Raw genomic sequence first — 21,701 nt, forward strand, 5'->3', positions numbered from 1 at the left:
TAACAAGATAAAGTATAGGACATAGTACTGTTCATTTCTGTAGTAGGCCACTTGGGGAACTATTAACAAGATAAAGTATAGCACATGGTACTGTTCATTTCTGTAGTAATCCATTTGGGGAACTATTAACAAGATAAAGTATAGCACATGGTACAATTCATTTCTGTAGTAGGCCACTTGGGGAACTATTAACAAGATAAAGTATAGCACATAGTACTGTTCATTTCTGTAGTAGGCCACTTGGGGAACTATTTGCAAGATAAAGTATAGCAAATTGTACTGTTCATTTATGTAGTAAGCCACTTGGGGAACTATTCACAAGATAAAGTATAGCAAATAGTACTGTTCATTTATGTAGTAAGCCACTTGGGGAACTATTTACAAGATAAAGCATAGCAAATATTACTGTTCATTTCTGTAGTAGGCCACTTTGGGAACTATTTACAAGATAACATATAGCACATGGTACAGTTCATTTATGTAGTAGGCCTTTTGGGGAACTATTCACAAGATAAAGTATAGCACATGGTACAGTTCATTTCTGTGGTAAGCCACTTGGGGAACTATTAACAAGATAAAGTATAGCACATGGTACAGTTCATTTCTGTAGTAAGCCACTTGGGGAACTATTAACAAGATAAAGTATAGCAAATAGTACTGTTCATTTCTGTGGTAAGGCACTTGGGGAACTATTAACAAGATAAAGTATAGCACATGGAACAGTTCATTTCTGTAGTAGGCCACTTGGGGAACTATTCACAAGATAAAGTATAGCAAATAGTACTGTTCATTTCTGTAGTAGGCCACTTGGGGAACTATACACAAGATAAAGTATAGCACATGGTACAGTTCATTTCTGTAGTAGGCCACTTGGGGAACTATTTACAAGATAAAGTATAGCACATAGTACTGTTCATTTCTGTAGTAGGCCACTTGGGGAACTATTTACAAGATAAAGTATAGCACATGGTACAGTTCATTTCTTGAGTAAGACACTTGGGGAACTATTTACAAGATAAAGTATAGCACATGGTACTGTTCATTTCTGTAGTAGGCCACTTGGGGAACTATTTACAAGATAAAGTATAGCACATAGTACTGTTCATTTCTGTAGTAGGCCACTTGGGGAACTATTTACAAGATAAAGTGTAGCACATGGTACAGTTCATTTCTGTAGTAAGCCACTTGGGGAACTATTTACAAGATAAAGTATAGCACATGGTACAGTTCATTTCTGTAGTAGGCCACTTGGGGAACTATTTACAAGATAAAGTATAGCAAATATTTCTGTTCATTTCTGTAGTAGGCCACTTGGGAACTATTTACAAGATAAAATATAGCACATGGTACTGTTCATTTCTGGAGTAAGCCACTTGGGGAACTATTAACAAGATAAAGTATAGCACATGGTACAGTTCATTTCTGTAGTAGGCCACTTGGGGAACTATTTACAAGATAAAGTATAGCAAATAGTACTGTTCATTTCTGTAGTAATCCACTTGGGGAACTATTTACAAGATAAAGCATAGCACATGGTACAGTTCAGTTCTGTAGTAGGCCACTTGGGGAACTATTTACAAGATAAAGTATAGCACATGTTACTGTTCATTTCTGTAGTAGGCCACTAGGGGAACTATTAACACGATAAAGTATAGCACATGGTACAGTTCATTTCTGTAGTAGGCCACTTGGGGAACTATTCACAAGATAAAGTATAGCAAATAGTACTGTTCATTTCTGTAGTAGGCCACTTGGGGAACTATTTACAAGATAAAGTATAGCAAATAGTACTGTTCATTTCTGTAGTAGGCCACTTGAGGAACTATTCACAAGATAAAGTATAGCACATGGTACAGTTCATTTCTGTAGTAGGCCACTTGGGGAACTATTTACAAGATAAAGTATAGCACATGGTACTGTTCATTTCTGTAGTAAGCCACTTGGGGAACTATTTACAAGATAAAGTATAGCACATGGTACAGTTCATTTCTGTAGTAAGCCACTTGGGGAACTATTTACAAGGTAAAGTATAGCAAATAGTATTGTTCATTTCTGTAGTAGGTTACTTGGGGAACTATTTACAAGATAAAGTATAGCACATGGTACTGTTCATTTCTGTAGTAGGCCATTTGGGGAACTATTAACAAGATAAAGTATAGCACATAGTACTGTTCAATTATATAGTAGGCCACTTGGGGAACTATTAACAAGATAAATTATAGCACATGGTACAGTTCATTTCGGTAGTAGGCCACTTGGGGAACTATACACAAGATAAAGTATAGCACATAGTATTGTTCATTTCTGTAGTAGGCCACTTGGGGAACTATTAACAAGATAAATTATAGCACATGGTACAGTTCATTTCTGTAGTAGGCCACTTGGGGAACTATTTACAAGATCAAGTATAGCAAATAGTACTGTTCATTTCTGTAGTAAGCCACTTGGGGAACTATTAACAAGATAAATTATAGCACATGGTACAGTTCATTTCTGTAGTAGGCCACTTGGGGAACTATACACAAGATAAAGTATAGCACATAGTACTGTTCATTTCTGTAGTAGGCCACTTGGGGAACTATTAACAAGATAAATTATAGCACATGGTACAGTTCATTTCTGTAGTAGGCCACTTGGGGAACTATTAACAAGATAAAGTATAGCACATGGTACTGTTCATTTCTGTAGTAGGCCACTTGGGGAACTATTTACAAGATAAAGTATAGCACATGGTACAGTTCATTTCTGTAGTAAGCCACTTGGGGAACTATTTACAAGATAAAGTATAGCACATGGTACAGTTCATTTCTGTAGTAGGACACTTGGGGAACTATTAACAAGATAAAGTATAGCACATAGTATTGTTCATTTCTGTAGTAGGCCACTTGGGGAACTATTAACAAGATAAAGTATAGCACATTGTACAGTTCATTTCTGTGGTAGTCCACTTGGGGAACTATTAACAAGATAAAGTATAGCACATAGTATTGTTCATTTCTGTAGTAGGCCACTTGGGGAACTATTAACAAGATAAAGTATAGCACATGGTACAGTTCATTTCTGTAGTAGGCCATTTGGGGAACTATTAACAAGATAAAGTATAGCACATAGTACTGTTCAATTCTATAGTAGGCCACTTGGGGAACTACTAACAAGATAAAGTATTGCACATGATCTTGTTCATTTCTGTAGTAAGCCACTTGGGGAACTATTAACAAGATAAAGTATAGCACATAGTACTGTTCATTTCTGTAGTAATCCACTTGGGGAACTATTAACAAGATAAAATATAGCACATGGTACAGTTCATTTCTGTAGTAGGCCACTTGGGGAACTATTAACAAGATAAAGTATAGGACATAGTACTGTTCATTTCTGTAGTAGGCCACTTGGGGAACTATTAACAAGATAAAGTATAGCACATGGTACTGTTCATTTCTGTAATAATCCATTTGGGGAACTATTAACAAGATAAAGTATAGCACATGGTACAATTCATTTCTGTAGTAGGCCACTTGGGGAACTATTAACAAGATAAAGTATAGCACATAGTACTGTTCATTTCTGTAGTAGGCCACTTGGGGAACTATTTGCAAGATAAAGTATAGCAAATTGTACTGTTCATTTATGTAGTAAGCCACTTGGGGAACTATTCACAAGATAAAGTATAGCAAATAGTACTGTTCATTTATGTAGTAAGCCACTTGGGGAACTATTTACAAGATAAAGCATAGCAAATATTACTGTTCATTTCTGTAGTAGGCCACTTTGGGAACTATTTACAAGATAACATATAGCACATGGTACAGTTCATTTATGTAGTAGGCCTTTTGGGGAACTATTCACAAGATAAAGTATAGCACATGGTACAGTTCATTTCTGTGGTAAGCCACTTGGGGAACTATTAAGAAGACAAATAATAGCACATGGTACAGTTCATTTCTGTAGTAAGCCACTTTGGGAACTATAAACAAGATAAAGTATAGCAAATAGTACTGTTCATTTCTGTGGTAAGGCACTTGGGGAACTATTAACAAGATAAAGTATAGCACATGGAACAGTTCATTTCTGTAGTAGGCCACTTGGGGAACTATTCACAAGATAAAGTATAGCAAATAGTACTGTTCATTTCTGTAGTAGGCCACTTGGGGAACTATACACAAGATAAAGTATAGCACATGGTACAGTTCATTTCTGTAGTAGGCCACTTTGGGAACTATTTACAAGATAAAGTATAGCACATAGTACTGTTCATTTCTGTAGTAGGCCACTTGGGGAACTATTTACAAGATAAAGTATAGCACATGGTACAGTTCATTTCTTGAGTAAGCCACTTGGGGAACTATTTACAAGATAAAGTATAGCACATGGTACTGTTCATTTCTGTAGTAGGCCACTTGGGGAACTATTTACAAGATAAAGTATAGCACATAGTACTGTTCATTTCTGTAGTAGGCCACTTGGGGAACTATTTACAAGATAAAGTGTAGCACATGGTACAGTTCATTTCTGTAGTAAGCCACTTGGGGAACTATTTACAAGATAAAGTATAGCACATGGTACAGTTCATTTCTGTAGTAGGCCACTTGGGGAACTTTTTACAAGATAAAGTATAGCAAATATTACTGTTCATTTCTGTAGTAGGCCACTTGGGAACTATTTACAAGATAAAATATAGCACATGGTACTGTTCATTTCTGTAGTAAGCCACTTGGGGAACTATTAACAAGATTAAGTATAGCACATGGTACAGTTCATTTCTGTAGTAGGCCACTTGGGGAACTATTTACAAGATAAAGTATAGCAAATAGTACTGTTCATTTCTGTAGTAATCCACTTGGGGAACTATTTACAAGATAAAGCATAGCACATGGTACAGTTCAGTTCTGTAGTAGGCCACTTGGGGAACTATTTACAAGATAAAGTATAGCACATGTTACTGTTCATTTCTGTAGTAGGCCACTAGGGGAACTATTAACACGATAAAGTATAGCACATGGTACAGTTCATTTCTGTAGTAGGCCACTTGGGGAACTATTCACAAGATAAAGTATAGCAAATAGTACTGTTCATTTCTGTAGTAGGCCACTTGGGGAACTATTTACAAGATAAAGTATAGCAAATAGTACTGTTCATTTCTGTAGTAGGCCACTTGAGGAACTATTCACAAGATAAAGTATAGCACATGGTACAGTTCATTTCTGTAGTAGGCCACTTGGGGAACTATTTACAAGATAAAGTATAGCACATGGTACTGTTCATTTCTGTAGTAAGCCACTTGGGGAACTATTTACAAGATAAAGTATAGCACATGGTACAGTTCATTTCTGTAGTAAGCCACTTGGGGAACTATTTACAAGGTAAAGTATAGCAAATAGTATTGTTCATTTCTGTAGTAGGTTACTTGGGGAACTATTTACAAGATAAAGTATAGCAAATGGTACAGTTCATTTCTGTAGTAGGCCACTTGGGGAACTATTAACAAGATAAAGTATAGCACATGGTACAGTTCATTTCTGTAGTAGGCCACTTGGGGAACTATTTACAAGATAAAGTATAGCAAATAGTACTGTTCATTTCTGTAGTAGGCCACTTGGGGAACTATTAACAAGATAAAGTATAGCACATGGTACTGTTCATTTCTGTAGTAGGCCACTTGGGGAACTATTAACAAGATAAAGTATAGCACATGGTACAGCTCATTTCTGTAGTAGGCCACTTGGGGAACTATTTACAAGATAAAGTATAGCAAATAGTACTGTTCATTTCTGTAGTAGGCCACTTGGGGAACTATTAACAAGATAATGTATAGCACATGGTACAGTTCATTTCTGTAGTAGGCCACTTGGGGAACTATTGACAAGATAAAGTATAGCACATGGTACTGTTCATTTCTGTAGTAGGCCACTTTGGGAACTATTTACAAGATAAAGTATAGCAAATAGTACTGTTCATTTCTGTAGTAGGCCACTTGGGGAACTATTAACAAGATAAATTATAGCACATGGTACTGTTCATTTCTGGAGTAAGCCACTTGGGGAACTATTTACAAGATAAAGTATAGCACATGGTACAGTTCAGTTCTGCAGTAAGCCACTTTGGGAACAAGATAAAGTATAGCAAATATTACTGTTCATTTCTGTAGTAGGCCACTTGGGGAACAATTGCATAATGTAGAATTCTCTGTTCCAGGTTATTCTGAAACACATATACATCGCGATTATTAAGTTATGTTCCATTTATCAAATACTAGTTCAGATATTCCTTAACTACAAATACTAAATAAGCATTTATATCACAAGACCAAAGAGATAGAGAGATCAATGCAGGAAACGATTAGCAGCCATCTCTCAGAGAGATGTTAGTTCATCTCATATATTTCATGTGCTGTAACCTTTTGTGAATATTTTTTACACAATTGCAAATAACAAATCCAAACTGAGTAAACATCAGAATTAAATTTCAATTTCGTCTTTTATACATATATTGTTTTCTGTTAAATGGCGGCAATTCTGAAATAGTAAATCTCTTTAATACTGTGCGGTATAAAATGTTTTACTCATACCAAGCACGGGAAACCACTTTCAGCTAGAGTAGAGGCTTGCTTAAGTCGGGCAAATGTCAAACTATACCACTGCACTGTACCAAAACCTTTAAATTAACATATTTTTATATTCATAATAAACAATACTTCATAGTAAAAGTTTAGTTAAAATGATGGTACCTCTATTTCTTCCGCAGGGAGATCACCCGCCCAAGGTTTTTCAACCGTGCGTATAACAAGACGTGTGTTGTACAAAGGGACATCATCTTGTGCTGTACAGAAATACATGACAATAAATAAAAATACGCATACATGTATCTATTATTGAAAGCAAACTCTGCAGCAGTTCATATAAAACAATATGCTGTAATCATTTTGAAATAACGTAAGAAGCTGGAAGAAGTTGGATGATATTTCCATTACACTCGTGGATAACTTAATGAATTACATGCATAGGTAACTTAGTATACCTAATACGTGTGTTACTCTGTTTTCTTAACGCGTGCGTCACTTTTTCTATTAAATGCTTGGATAACTTTGTCTACTTAATTCATGAGAAGCTTTAAGTACCTAATACATGCGTAGCTTTGTCTAGCGAATGCATGAGTAACAATGTCAACTCTATTCAATACATGGGCAGCTTTGTCTGCCTCATGCGTGTGTAATGTAGTCTATTTAACGCGCGGCAACATTGACTATTTAATGCTTGGGAAACTTCATGTATGGGTGACTTGTTTTGGTAAAGAAATGTTTAATTTTGTTAATAATGTGTCAAACAATAAACATGTACATCACTGATGCTTTACTTATAAAAATAAAAACGTTTTCAATTAACTCTACTGTGTCTACTTACAAACAAGCGTTGTTTCATTGCCTTGTTGTGCGTTGTCATGTGCTGCTTTGACAGGCCGGCATAGTAATTTCAGCTTTGAAAATACACGTTCGTCGAGCTTCCCAGCTTTTCCGTTGAATGCTAGATGCTCATCCATGGTGATTCACTTCAAAAGGAAAAGTTAGTTTAATTGTACATTCTGTTCTAATTTCAATAATTTTATGACATCATCAATAGAAGTTCGGTTTAAAAAATAAAAGCTTAAGTATCAAATTATACAGCATCCGGTATAAGTTTGCAAATCCGGTTTACTTGCAAACTTAGTTTTTTTATTATCTTAGATATCAACTTCAAAAGCGACACAAAGAAAGTTTGTGCATTAAATAAGAAATATTTTATGTAAAATTCAAAAAAAAGTTTTAAGAAGTATGAAAATTTTAATTCCAAAATTGATTTCTCCCGTTGGCCACCAATTGAATTTTAGGTCCCCCGCGGGAATTTGGCAAACTCCAATTGGAGAATTTTCCATACGAGCTGAAACGGGGGAAAAAATCAGTCATTTGAAAAAACTCAATTATTACAATTTGGAACAGAAAATCACATTTCTATTTATGTTTTGAGTACTTGATTAATAAACTTTATTAAAATCTAAAAAAAAATCGAAAATTTTGATTTTGTAAAAATGGCTCTCCAATTGGGGAAATTTCCAATTGGAGAATTCCACAGTCAATTTCTATTGATAAAATTCACCAATTGGAGATTACAGAAGTTTGGGAACACAGAAGTTGGAGGAATCACCAGTTGGGGATTTCCACAGTATAACAGCTGCTGGGGAAAAATAAAGTTGGGATATATACTGGTACATGTCATCATTTTATTGCTAATTAATTTCATATTGATAGAATATTCAAGCAAATAACAATGCAACATGTTACCAGATTTCGCGTGTAACATCGTCATTTCAACTTGCGTGCAATCCAAAGCAGTTTTATTATATATAACTGCGTCAGATGTGTTGTTTGATTATTCCTTTTCAGAAAACTGTTTTAAAACAAGAGCTGTCACAGAGACAGCGCGCTCGACTATTCCGCCGCTTTTCAATGTACGGATTGAAACGTTTAGGCTAAGCATGCATGGATCACTGTTAGATTTCATAGCAATATATGGTGTGCTGAGATATTAACATAAATGTGGTTCCATGCAAAATTTTAACGAGAATTTCTAAGTCTAATTATAAAGCGCCATTTTTTGCAAAATACAGTTATCTAACTTGGTTATTCAATTAAGTTGGGTGGTTGAATACCATTGTATAAAGTCTCAATGCAATATATCAAATAGTTGCTGAGATATTATCCTATGTGTGCTAACATGCAAGACCTTAACCAGAATTTCTAAGTCGCATAATAAAGGGGCAAAAATTATATATTATGAAAGATAGAGTTTTCTCCCACCTCAGATAAGTAGATCCAATAATTTAACCATGCTAGACATTCTTATCTTGTCCACGGGCGAAGATAAAATGCCCGTATGGAACTCCTTTTTACTTGTCGCCACATTGTAATTATCTCCCTTGTTGAAGACAGTCGTCTGTAGCATCATAGAAACCTTGTCTTGTGGCAATATTTAGAATGCTAATTTACTATTTCTCGCTACAAATGTCACCATAAAAAAGTTTTCACGCATATTTCAAGAAATAATGCTCCACTCTCCTCCGAACTATTCAAAGACCGATTTGACTAGTTACATAACCTAAATCACTGCGAGCATATCCATGACAGCCACGAATTATCAAATATCCATACGCATTTATTTTCACTACGCACAAAAGAGTTCCAGCAAAAAATACATTTTCACACAATTTTGTTTAACTGAGGTGGGAGAAAAAGCATCTACCATAGCCGCTCGTGTAAGATAGGTTTATCCTAACCCTCGCGCAGGGTGTTTTGCGGAAAGTCGGTAAACCTCGTTTCCGCAAAACACCCTGCGCTCGGGTCGGGATGAACCTATCTTACACTCTCGGCAATGGAAGATACTTCTAATCTTACTTGATTAAATAAGAAGGTTAAATAGATGGGAGCCTGTGTGAAAAGTTTCAATGCAATACATGATGTATTTGCTGAGGTATTGACTTAAAAGTTGTTACATGCAAAACCTTAACCAGAATTTCTATGTTGAATAAAAAAGGGGCCATTATTTTAATTTAATGCAAACTGGAGTTATCTTACTTGGTTATTTAAGTAGATTGGATGGTTGATAACCATTGTATAAAGTCTCAATGCAATCCATCCAGTAATTACTGAGATATTAACCTACGTGTGCTTACATGCAAAACCTTAACCAGAATGTCTCAGTCAAATAATAAAGCAAATGGCATGTTCATGAGATATTCTCTGGTAAATATGCATCATTAGTTCTAAGTTACCTCAGTTCTGCAATCCTTCCCATCATTCTGAGTGGCTGAATTTGAGTGGCATGGATGTATTCTATGGCTTTATATCTCACTGAAAGGAACAAAAGATTAAATAAAAAAGGGAAAAGAGACCAATAAATGACAAACTGACCATCCATGAATTGGCAGACTTACTAATGTCTATCTATCTATCTCTGTTTAATGTCAACTCCTCTTCCGAGTGTTACTGACATGAACGGTGCGCGCCGGCTTGTTAGTGAAAAAATAAAACACTGATGAGGCAAATCACATCAGAAAAGTGAGAACTAGGGTATAAAAGGGAACACAATTTAGGTAACATGATAAAAAGTGATTGGTGAACTGGTAAAAGGATAAAAACACTGCTCGCTTATCTAATGCTTAATGGTTGCCACGGCCACCTTGAATGTGTCAGGGGTGGGGATAGTGACAATATGATTTGGCAAACTGTTCCTAAGTACAACCGAGTGAGGATAGAATGAAAATTTGTGATAGTCAGTTTTTACTTGAAATTGTCTGAAACATAGTGGGTGCATTAGTCTGGTAAATCTTATTGGTGTTTGAATATAAGATGGCAGCGTAATAGCAACATGATGATGGTATATGTTGTAAAACATTACAAGTCGGGAATCTAGTCTGCGTTGTTCAAGTGAGCGCCAATCAAGACTTTCCTGCATGTTTGTAACACTGGAGAGAGGAGAGAAGTCATGTTTAACCCAACGGATAGCCCGACGTTGAACCATTTCAATTTTATTGGTGTTTGATTTTGTGTGTGGTGCCAAATTGTGCTTGCATATTTTAACTGTGGACGGACAAGGGTTTTGTAAGCTAAAGTCCTGACACTTTCTGTTTTTGTTTTTATATTTCTTTTAATGAAGTTGAGAGTATTATTTCCATTGGTGGTAATTCTCGAGATATGAGTGTTCCAGGTGAGGTCTGCTGATATGTCAACACCAAGATATTTAGCACTTCTGACTGGCTCTAAGATCTGGCCATGGAGAATGTATTGATTTCTGATGATATGCTTATTCTTTGTTATGTGCAAAACTTGACACTTGGAGGGATTAAACTCCATATCCCAATCATTTTCCCAAAATTCCAGTTATTTGAGATCATTTTGAAGGATAGCACAGTCAGAGGGAGAATTGATGGTAAGGTAAACAGCAGTATCATCTGCAAAAAGTCGAACTTGTGATTTGATACTAGAAGGGAGGTTATTTATGTAAATCAAGAAAAACAAGGGACCCAGTACAGAGCCCTGAGGTACACCAGATGTTACGGGTACTTCTTCAGAATGATCGCCATCCAAGACTACTGTCTGACTTCTATGAAGGAGAAATGCCTCAGACCACTTGAGAACCTGTGGAAAAACACCATAATCCTGTAGTTTGAAAAGAAGTTTGAGATGATTTACCTTATCAAAAGCTTTGCTGAAGTCCAAAAGAATTAAGTCAGTTTGATTACCTGATGAAGTGATTCTTACAAGATCATCGGTCAGCTCAATAAGTTGAGTTTCGCATGAGCGCTTTTCTCGAAAGCCATGTTGTAGTTCATAGAGAATATTGTGTTCGGTCAGATTTGCAGAGAGATTTGAGGCAATAATGTGTTCTAATGATTTACATAAAATACATGTAAGTGAGATAGGTCGATAGTTTGCTGGGTTGCTGGAATCACCCTTTTTAAATAGTGGGCATACAAAAGCCTTCGTCCAGGCAACAGGGATAGAGTTTGTGGTTAATGATTTTTGAAAGAGGACTGTTATAATATCAGCAATCTCGTTTTTTAACTCTTTAAGGACAAGAAGGCTTATACGGTCTGGCCTTGCAGCTTTGTTGGGTTTTAAATTGGCAAGAAGTTTCAGTATGCCATTTCTGTGAATGGTTATATCACCCATCGTGGGGTAACTGCAATAATTTTGTGGTACAAGGGATCTCAATTTCTGCAAACAAGCTTGTTTTAAAGATAGAGGGGATGTTTTGGAAAATACCGATTGAAATTGGTTATTCAGAATGTTTGCTTTTTCCGTGTTATCAGATTTCAGGCTATCTGTAACGGGATTTTTGAGCGATGACACACTCTGAGAGTCTTGTTTAGAGTTTTTTAGTAATGAGTATAACTTTTTGGTGCAGAACTTGCTTGGTTTTTCAACCGATTGCTCATTATTAGCAATATCAAGGATGTTTTCATTGTAGGTTAAATGAGACGTTTTTATTTTACTTTTGATGGTTGCCTTTAATGATTTGAATTTGTCACTAATGTTTGAATCAGTGCGATTCTTTTTCAATTTTGTATAGAGTTTATCTCTTTTATGAATAAGTCTCTTAATTTCTTTTGTAATCCAAGGCAGTGCTCTTTTACAACCAATTTTCTTGACAGGTATAAATTGAGTAATACCTTTTTTGATAGCATCTGTGAATCTAAGCCAGATCTCCTCAACTGATAGACTGTCTGAACCTTGTAGGATGTCAGACTTGGTAGTGTCCATGAATTGTTTGAAGTCATCCCAGTTTGCTTTTCGATAAAGGGGTACAATTCTTGGCTTTTGTTTGAGTATGTTTGGACGGGCATTAACAATGGTTGAAATGATGTCGTGGTCACTAATTCCAGGTATGATATTTACTTTGTCTACAAATGTAAGGTTGGTTGTTAGAAAAAGATCCAGGATGTTATCATTTCTAGTGTTTTCACTGACCATTTGTGTCATGTTTTGATCATTTATGATGTCAAGGAATTTGTCATAGACAGTTGTGGTACTGAAACCTGGTTTTAAGTGTGGCATATGTTCTGAATCCCAGGTAAGCTTTGGAAAGTTAAAATCTCCAAGAATAAGTTTGTACCCTTTAATTTGTTGACAAGGTCCAGTGACTTTTCAAGTTCAAGAAGGCTCTGAAGGTCAGACTCATGTGACCTATAGTAGGATGAAATATACATGGGTTTACAACCCTTTATTTCAAGTTTAACCCACACAATTTCGCAATTTGTTTGTAATTTTGGTTGCTCAGAGACTACCAAGTTGTTTTTAACAAGAAGAAACACACCCCCGCCTTTACCTTTCAATCTATCCTTTCTCAAAGCAGTATAACCTAAGGACGGAGGAAAAAAACTCACTTGTATAATGGTCCTTTTTTAGCCAGGACTCAGTGCCTGCAACTATGTCTGGATTTTCATTATATATAAGATTCTGAAGGTCGAGTTTTTTGTTAACAACTGACTGACAATTCCGAGTATTTTAAGTTTTGATACAAATATGGGTTGTTTTGGTATGGATTTATTATTTTGTTGTGAAGATGTGGGTAAGGAATTTTGTGTGAGTATGTTGTCGTCAACAAGAGAGTTGAAGCTATTATTTGTCGATACGGACATACTAGAGGAATTTGAAAGGTTTAGGCATTCACAGAGGGTACATGTCCATACAAAGGACAGATCATTCTCAACTAGTTGGCTGTACCAGTTTGTATCTAGATTTTGACATGTAATGTGGAACCAAGTGTTGCACTTGTCACATTCAACAGCATGATCTGAGTCCAAGACCTCGTTTCCACAGGATCCACATGGGAAGTCTGGACCTGGGTTCAACTCAACGTCACAGGATACAGAGAGAAGCAGTATTGCCAAGTGGGAAAGTGTTCTGTTATTATTTATATGAATTGGAAGTGGCTTATGGAATTTAAATCTCGATCTCAAACCAACAAAAAAAATGTGTAAAAATACTCACAATATTTAGTCAAAAAGTAAGAACAGCCATTTATGGAATGTGAAGTTTAAAATCATTTCAAATGAATAATCACAACATTGAGTTGAAAATTGATGACAGCAATTGAAATCCTATCATAACAGGAATTCCAATAAATTGAAGACTAATAATGTTTGAAAAGTTGAATAATTTTTACAGAGATCCAAGTAACTATACAGAACATAAAAATGTCTCCTGAAATTTTTACCTTTAAACATTGATATGGCGAAATTTGAAACTTTCCCATTATTATTTAAGTATTAGTTACTAAGTGATAATGTATGATCTATAAACAATTAAATGTGGTAGGCACTGTTTAACTGTTTAGAAGATTAAAAAATGCTTACTTTCTTAGTTTCAATTGTGAAATGCCTATAAATAAGCCAGCCTGCTTTTTCTTATTAACCAATAAAACACTAAATAGAAACTTTAGAAAGCGTTGTAATTTGATTAATTGAGTTTTAGTTGTCGAGCTCCTTCAAGTTATTTGTCGGGCAATGCCATTGGCAGAAACATGCGCATAAACGCTAACAAACTTCAGCTTGACAGATTTTTAATTAGTAATTTAGAATGGCTTTAATAAAAAATAACTGCCAATTCTCCATTAGTTTATTTACTTGTTTTAAAACCGAAAGTGACCAGATCCCCAAAGAACCAGGTCTGTTGATTTTATTAAAACCAATCACAATAAATATCCAAAATAAAAACAATTGCAAATGTCTTATTTATTTAAATTATAAAACATTTGACCAATTTTCATGCAAAAGAACTGGCAACTCCTAATAAATAGCATTCTAAATACAATAAAACAATGATATGCATAAACCTACCTCAATGTTTACTCAAAATCAATTACTATTTACAGAGGTTGGCATTTTAAAAGTAAACAAAAATTACTTCCTGGTTTATTCGGATACTCTCGGCTTATAAGGTTGCATGCCTTATGAGTCATCAATATTGTTCTTGTTTTTGGCCACTCTCAGAAACGATGTGTTTATAAATAACCCTTGCGGAAAAATGCGACAGATTACTGAATCAAATGGATAGTATCACTGTGTAGATAAATGAATGAATTTTCAGAAATTCGATGATGCATTGTTGTTCTCTTTCACTTTGGACCTGTAATTCAGCATGTTTTATCCCCTGTTTCAGTTTTTTTTTCAAAATAAAAGCAGAAAAATTACATATTAATTCATTAAAGTTATACTCACCGATGCAGGAGACGTCAATGTATCCTTGTAAAGTTATTGACAATCAAAACAATTCTTCAAATATCCGAAATCGGCAGTATAAAATGTCAGTCAAAACGTCCCAAGACCGGCAGAAAAACGACATATTTCAAAAAATGCTTGTGAAACCTTTTGCTTGTTTTATTTTGTTTCACATAATTAGATAAAACCCGTACTACAGTTGATATATTATTTATTCATAATTATTTTGGTACCATTTTCGGCAGTCAGTATAAATGTTTGCAGGAGTAATATCCATTGGAGTGAGGAGTGGTATTAGCATTGTGCAGAATAGGGAAGTGTAAAATATGACGTTACGATGTTATTGCTATTAAAGGCCCATAATTTGCATTATATTCAAAAATGTGTTATCTGGGAATACACATCTAATGTTTCAATGCAATGCATGATATGTTTGCTGAGATATTGACTTAAATGTGGTTACATGCAAAACCTTAACCAGAATTTCTAAGTCGAATAATAAAGGGCAATTATTTTATGCAAACTAGAGTTATCTAACTTGGTTAATTAAGTAGGTTGGATGGTTGAGTACCATTGTATAAAGTCTCAATGCAATACCTCAAGTAGTTGCTGAGATATTAACCTATGTGTGCTTACACGCAAAACCTTAACCAGAATTTCTAAGTCAAATAATAAAGGGCAATTATTTGCATTAAATGCAAACTAGAGTTATCTAACTTGGTTAATTTAGTAGGTTGGATGGTTGAGTACCATTGTATCAAGTATCAATGCAATACCTCAAGTAGTTGCTGAGATATTAACCTATGTGTGTTTACACGCAAAACCTTAACCAGAATTTCTAAGTCGAATAATAAAGGCCTATTATTTGCATTATATTTAAATAATTGTTATCTAACTTCATTAATTTAGTATGTTAGATAGTTGGGAATACATGTCCAAAGTTTCAATGCAATAACTGATGTATTTACTGAGATAATGACTTAAAGGTGCTTATATGCAAAACCTTGACCAAGGTGTGACGCCAACGCCGACGCCGACGCCGCCGCCGACGCCGACGCCAGGGTGAGTAGTATAGCTCTCCATATTCTTCGAATAGTCGAGCTAAAAATGAATATTTCACTAATAAATCTAAACAATCAAATTTATTTCCTGGTAGTAGTAGGTTATAATACTGATTTTGAATTGACGTAAAGGTTAGAGAACACTGAATATATTCCTTAATATACGCAATTTCGTTTACAGAGCTTTTTAAAAACATTGCATGAACACCTATCGGTATGCCCTAAGTTTTGTTTCCACAGCAACGTACTTATGTTTCCGAAATAATGTTACAATCATTTTTAGAACCAGGCACTTATGAAATACTATTAGAACCAAGCACTACGTAATCTTTATTTCTTTTTAGATGATGTTATGCCGACACTGTGTGAAATCGTACAAGACGAAAGGCGCGTTAAGTATTCATGAAAGAAAACATACAGGCTCAGCCCCATACAGATGTTGCGGACTTTTGTTCTTCAGCCAAAGCCACTTAAAACGCCATAGGTAAATGAATGCAGTATTTCAGAATGCCGTATTTCGAACTTGCTAATTTTATGATAATGTATGCATAACAAATTTTAACTCAAATGTAAAGAAAGATTATAGATATCAGAGGCGGATCCAGGCGGCTTTTACCATCTGTTCGTCCCCGCAGGGTGGGGATTTTAGCCGGGGTTGGTTTGACCGAAGGTCAAAGGGGCCGCTATCCCCCGGACCTGGGGGGGCATGGTAACACTTGACTGGTGCATTATATTTTGAAATTGGCATACCATAAACACTGGAACACGAAAACCAGATTGAAAATTTAATTGTTTTCTTGATCAAAAAATGCTATAAACTTTAAATTGTGAAAAAACTTATTTGTACAGTTAAATCAATAAAGATGTGCTCCAAAAAACATAACTTGCCGACCCCCCAGGTAGATCCACCACTGTATATTTCATTTTGCAAATACCGGCTACAAAAACTCTTTTCTAGTTATTAAATCATATTTCAGAGGCTGTGCCCATGGTAAGGGAAATCAGTGCCAGTGCACTGCCCAGCAAATATTTTATATCGGCCCGACGTCGGGCCGATATGGAACACTACATCGGCCCGACATCGGCATTTACATCGGTCCGATGTCGGATGTGCAACACGGCTCGACATCGGGCCGATGTCGGCATATTTTTAATAGCCGACATTTAGCCAGCATGATGCCGATATCCTTCCTATTACGTCCCTATTCTAATACAGCTGGATTGTCATGCTCAATGACAACAGAACAAGATAGTTAAACACAAGATTTTGTCTTGGTTTATCTTCTGAGTGAAAAAAAAATAATGCAGAGATAATCAACCGTAAACCTACATGCATATTATATACTTACAAATTACTACATAATAAAATAAGCTATTTGATCTTATATTTTTTTATTATTATCATTGCTATAAATATTTAAACAATTGGATTATCACAGAATGTGGATAATACCCATGAACAGTTGATCACACAGGCTGTTACTGTATAAAAAACAAACAAACAAAATAAGACTTGAAATAAAAGTTATTTCATTGAACAATACTTAAGGTAACGCTACTGCATTAAACATTAAGCGTTTTTAACATAATATTGTTTTGTTTTTTCATCCCAGTGTTCCAAGGATGCACTCAGATATTTGCGTCTGCCTCATTTCCCTCCCTCCATCTGCTGTCTTCATCCAGGCGGCATTTTTCGCTCGCACCTCTGTTGTGAGAAACGACGGAATTTCACGACACTCTCTGGAATAATTGCATGTACTGTTAATACATAGGCGAAATAGGTCTTTTCCAGGATATGGGTATTTACATAATGAATTTTCAAGGAAGTTGGTATTCTTAATTGAAATTGGGTTTTTGTTAAATGTGAAATGTGTTTTTTTGTGTGTGTGTTGTTTGTATACAATTTGCCTACATCCCTTCGCATATTTCTGGGGGGGGGATTATATATTGAACTGTGCTTGGAACAAAGGTTAATATCGGTATATACCTGTAGAGATGGTGCAACTGTTTGGGGATCTTATAGTAACTGTCGTGATGCGTGCAGAACAGTCCTGCCATTGCCACTGTCACCTTCAAGTGCCTTGGTGGTGTTGTCATTGACATTTATTCATCCTTATCTGATTAAACACGCTTCCTCTGAAATGCATCACATTTTGTTACAGTTACAAATGCATTAGTCGGTTATCCTAATCATTCTCCCCTTTAGGTAAATTTAAAGGTTGGCATAGTCAACCTGCTTTTTCCTAAGTGTGAAATAGTCAAATACCCTAAATCACCTGCTTTTTATCAGTACTTTCGATCTTAATTCATTAACAGATGTATCATAAATTAATTTGCTTCACAAAGATATACAAATGCATCCTGACAGACTGATCCTAACTAACATATTATGAATATGAACACGTTCAATATAAATGGTTATGCACTAGTCAATCGTAACCACGGCCCCCCAGATATGGGGTAATACCGGGGATAGCCGGGGAAAAGGGCCGGGTGACTGCGGTGAATTTGTCATAGCGCCAAATTTAGCGAGAATTGGGCTTTACATAGGGGTGTGGGGGCATTTGGCCGGGGATTAACCATCAGTTCGTCACCCCAGGGCGGGGATTTTACCCGGGGTTGGCTGGACCGAAAGTCAAAGTCCCGACTATTCCCTGGACCTGGGGGGGGGGGCGTGGTTACAATTGACTGGTGTATTACAATTGGGACGTAAAGACATACCTCCCCTATGATTGCCTTTAGTCCTCTATTTCAGTGTCTCAATTTGCAGTTGTCCGCTCTCTGCAATTTTGATCGATCTATCCACAATATACGATACTGTAAATTACAATGTCTCAATTATGATTCATAATTGATAACAAAATGTTTTTTTTAAATTTGTCTACAATGGAAGCAGATAAATTAATCGTTCAAACCCAACCAAATCATCAATATAATACTTTGCGTTTGTGTGCACATAATACCTTAATGTAGATTTTAATCAAACTCATAAAACAACAAAGAGAACTAGTCACGAAAATATGTTACACGAATTCCTTTTCAACATATTTACCCGAAATAAAAGTATTTATATCACTTTTGAGAATAAAACTATTGATTAACAGAATAGTACTATAATAATTCCTTATATTCATGCGCTCAACAACGATTCAAAGATTACTTACCATTGATAAATACCAAAAGTATGATTTGACTTGCATCATCTTTTTTTGAAATGGCACAAATACCGCAGTAAATATAAAACTAAATAATTTTGTAGATAAAAATCAAATAAACATGAACTGAATCTATTAATTACAGAATTAATTAAAAATAACCATATAAACTTTAATTGGTTTTATTATTTAATGATAATGAATTTAAATATTTATTAATCGCCAGGGGAATGAACTGCTAGTGAAAGTTGCAACATATGCATTGCTCTCCCTTGAAGCAATACCGAGTATACATCGGGCCAATATCGGACCGATATTGACATATTTATAAAATGTTTTTTGTCCATAAAACAAAAAAGCTATTGTTTATGTTATAATGTTTAAACATTCGAATTGAAATCATAAAATATTATTACAAATACAATGTTTCAGTCAATATGCCCATATCGGGCCGATGTCGGGCCGATATCGGCAAACACTGCCGGATATGCCAATATTCAGCCGACATCGGCCCGATATGGTCATGTTTGCTGGGTGACTGTGACAAAGCTTTCGCAACCAATGGGGATTTGTCAAACCATCGGAGAATGGTTCACACGGAAGCCAAGATCGAGTGTGACATTTGTGGTGCTAAATACCACATTTTTAATTCTTTTTCCGGAATCAGAGTGTATTGCTGTAACGATAAGAGAGTACTTATTTGCGTTAACCGAGTCTTTAAGTTTCAAAAACATTTCTCAATTTGATATTCTGTTGTTCAATTTGGGTTTTATTCTAAATTCAAAGCAATGATAATTTTTGTAAACTACATTTAAGTCAATAAAATTCAATAAACAAGTATGTATGTAGGTCAGTTAAGGGGAGGGGGCAATCTAACAAATAAATTTAGAAGTTCTTCATTTATACACGGTGTCCAATTTTAAGCACCAAATGTGCAATAAATATCATTGTTAATCTTGAAAATAATTTCTGTGATTATAAGCTCGCCTATGTTTTAAGCATTTGTGGAATAATTGTCATAGCACTGGAGTCATTATCGTCGTCGTTCAAAATATTCACACAAAACCCTTTAGTATTTTATGTCGTTACAGCGAGCATAAGCACACGTGGCCCTGTTTTAATTAAAAAACAACAACAACAGACTAGTGTTATCATCGGCTTGCGATGATGGCTTTTAATCCAAGTGATTGTTATATAAATCTGTGATAATGAAGTTTTATTTTTGTGATTAATATGTTGATTATACAGTTCTCGATCTATGTTAAATTGTTGTAATATGCTCATGGTTGTATGTATTTCCAGAAGTCAAAGTATTATTCTACAGTATTTATTACATGAATATAGCATGTTCATGTTTAGACTGGTGACATGTTTTATACACCTTCATTAGCATTCAATACATACACTCATATTGTTACGTAACTAAATGTTTGTTGTTTACACTGCATGCTTTTTCTCATAAAAATAAACATTTATTCAAATGATTATTTGTTTCTCAGCCATTTCCCGTAACTCAATACTTTCAAATGTATAAGATATTTATAAACTCACTGTAAATGGATTTAGTTTTGATGCTATAAAATGCTATGTTATAAGTTTGGCAGATCTACACGAGACAATTTGACAGACGCATACAATGTAAAGAGCAAAAATGCATAAACACATAAATGATCTTGGTTATTTTAAGCGCAAATATTGTACTCAATGTAGAAACAAAACAATAATGATATTCAGTTCACTTCACAATGAATAAATATCTGGTTTATTGTTATTATTCTAAGCCCATCCGTTTTGTCGTTTTGTCCTCAGTTTCGACTTCCTTTTTTCCATGATCTGAAAAAAGACATTTTGTGTTATATTTACAATTGTGAAAAGTTAAATACCACTTATAAATTGTCGGAAACTTTAGTTTCAACTTTTTTAATCACTTATATTACTCTGTGTCAAGTCTATTTCACCGTTAAACCTGACTTCTATATAATCGTAAAATGAAGGAAATGACCATCCAAAAACTCAATTTTAACCATTTCAAAGGTTAATCAACATTCGTCGTAATGTGATAAATAGTCAATATTTACATGTATGGATTTTGCTTGCTTTCATGCCCTACTGCATGTATACAAATATATATATATATTCTTTAAGTGTTTTAATTGTTTACGGTTATCATAACTATGTGCGGAGAATCGGGTTATACAATTTTTAAATTACCTTTACTTCGATACAAAATAACGAATGCCCGGGATGTTCAATAGAATTCTTATTTATACTAAAACAATATTAGAATAGATATTAGAATAGATACACAACCTGTATAGTGTTATGGTGCAGAAGTAGTATGCGTTTTCAGCTGTCCAATTTCTAGTTTATCAGCCTGAAAAACAAAATAATTTAAAACATGTTTAAGATTACGTAGTGCTTGGTTCGAACAATATTTCGTAAGTGCTTGGTTCTAAAAATGATTGTAACATTATTTCGGAATCATACGTACGTTGCTTTGGAAACAAAACTTAGGGCATACCGATAGGTGTTCATGCATTTTTTTAATAGCTCTATAAACGAAATTGCGTATAATAAGGACAACATTTAAAAAAATGACAGTTCATGCTTGGTTCTACGATTTCCGAAGCACATTTCACCTCGATTTAAAATTTGTGACACGCATTCCAAATAAACTACAAAACTGTCTAACAAAATAAAGGTACCAAATAACGGGGAAAATTGGGCTCTGAAACAT

The 21,701-nt window shown here is 35.1% G+C and overlaps 1 protein-coding gene across 3 annotated transcripts in view; it reads right to left on the bottom strand.

Annotated features, from left to right (window-relative positions):
- The window catches only part of LOC128211905 (uncharacterized), a 75,393-nt gene extending 60,570 nt beyond the window's left edge, over window positions 1-14,823 (bottom strand). For 2 of the 3 annotated variants that reach the window (XM_052917028.1, XM_052917026.1), the window contains exons 1-5: window positions 14,368-14,448; window positions 9,799-9,877; window positions 7,398-7,542; window positions 6,725-6,816; window positions 6,131-6,198 (exon numbers count right to left, since the gene is read on the bottom strand). In XM_052917028.1, coding sequence (XP_052772988.1) covers window positions 6,131-6,198; window positions 6,725-6,816; window positions 7,398-7,533 — 296 coding nt within the window. In that variant the 5' untranslated portion in view covers window positions 7,534-7,542; window positions 9,799-9,877; window positions 14,368-14,448. Of the gene's footprint in view, window positions 1-6,130; window positions 6,199-6,724; window positions 6,817-7,397; window positions 7,543-9,798; window positions 9,878-14,367; window positions 14,449-14,748 lie in introns of those variants that run through there. The other variant, XM_052917027.1, reaches the window with a different exon arrangement.
- Window positions 14,824-21,701: the final 6,878 nt, after the last annotated feature.

This window comes from Mya arenaria, chromosome 12 (assembly GCF_026914265.1).
Source record: "Mya arenaria isolate MELC-2E11 chromosome 12, ASM2691426v1".
NCBI classification, from domain to species: domain Eukaryota; kingdom Metazoa; phylum Mollusca; class Bivalvia; order Myida; family Myidae; genus Mya; species Mya arenaria.